Source organism: Aplysia californica, unplaced genomic scaffold (genome assembly GCF_000002075.1).
Source record: "Aplysia californica isolate F4 #8 unplaced genomic scaffold, AplCal3.0 scaffold00055, whole genome shotgun sequence".
Classification (NCBI taxonomy): domain Eukaryota; kingdom Metazoa; phylum Mollusca; class Gastropoda; order Aplysiida; family Aplysiidae; genus Aplysia; species Aplysia californica.
This window is the reverse complement of record NW_004797325.1, coordinates 2,065,506-2,066,767: the sequence shown is the minus strand read 5'-3', so window position 1 is coordinate 2,066,767 and position 1,262 is coordinate 2,065,506. Positions and strand designations below refer to the sequence as shown.

Here is a 1,262-nt window from a genome sequence, read left to right as displayed (position 1 = left end):
GCTCTCTCTCTCTCTCGCTCTCTCTCTCTCTCTGGAGATGACTACTTTTTGTCTCCGCTCTCTCCAAGTCTCGAACTTTTACTTTGGACTGGTTTTAACAGTTGTTGTTTTTTATTTATTTTTATTTTCTTTTGTTTTGTTTCGGGGCTTTTTTGTTGCTGATCTTAAACTTAAAGGCCGAGATAGTAGGTATTTAAGTTGATGCAATGTTGTTGACACACTTAAAACAAAAGACAGATCGTGTGTGGTTGGAGGGGGCCACTGGTAGATGGATCCTACCTTTCGTGTTCTTTTCCCCTTCTAGTGTTTCTGTCTGTCTATGTTGCTTTTTCTCTGCATTAAATGACCGTTGTCTTGAAAGTACGGTATGCTTCTCATTTATTTCAATTTTTTTTTTACATAAACCCAAATTTTAACTGAAGAGATTGATCACTGCAGATGTTTAAAAGGAAACCATCAAAACATGTTATGATTGCTTGGAAACCGTGGGGGGTTGTGTTCTCGTAGGAAAGTGGACAACACTCTGTCATAATGTACTACTGTAAAGGCGTTCAGTCAGTGGGATGAAACTGCTACACGTATTTAATTATGGGGACGAGCGACAAAGTGCGGAAGAAAAGATAGGCTACTTCGTACAAAAACAACAACAAAAACAAACAAACAAACAAACAAAAACGAAGCAGGCAACAGCAACATTGAGAGAAGGAAAGAAAACCCAGGTTTGTTTCAACTGATTAATGTCACTATGCTTCCGAAATGACACTAAGATACAATGAGCCTCCTGACAACAAGGGAACAAAATAAAATATCAGCTCGAGAACATTTTCTGTTTCCTTTATTGCTATGATTCTTGCCTTCGCCTTGAAGTTTTTTGTGTTGTTGTTTTTTTCATCTCAGAGACTCATTGCGTGGTCGACCTCGTTTATTTTCTTTAGAATGAGTGAAAGCGCAAGAGGCGAGAAGACTTTTTAGTTGCACCTGATGCGTCTCCTCAGGGCTTTCTGAACTTTCTTCGAGACACAGCTCCACAAAAAGCGGTGACCACAAGCTTGGACGTCGTACCTGCCGGATGCACCCGTGCCTGCGGAGCGAACCATGGGTACAGTCACCAGGGGAAATTATTCGTACATCTAGTTGTTGGTTTTTTTAAAGAAATAGAAATAGTGCGTTGTTACATGTTATGAGTGTTTGTAGTACTCACTTACTCCCGATGATGATGATGATGATGATGATGATGATGATGATGATGATGATGATGATGA

General features: G+C 39.9%; 1 protein-coding gene across 1 annotated transcript in view; it reads right to left on the bottom strand.

Moving 5' to 3' along the window:
* Positions 1-808: 808 nt before the first annotated feature.
* Positions 809-1,262, bottom strand: part of LOC106011105 — a gene marked incomplete in the record, with an annotated part of 5,999 nt that continues 5,545 nt past the window's right edge. Inside the window, 1 exon segment of the mRNA XM_013079520.1 lies at positions 809-1,081. Within this exon segment, the coding sequence (XP_012934974.1) occupies positions 969-1,081 (113 nt within the window).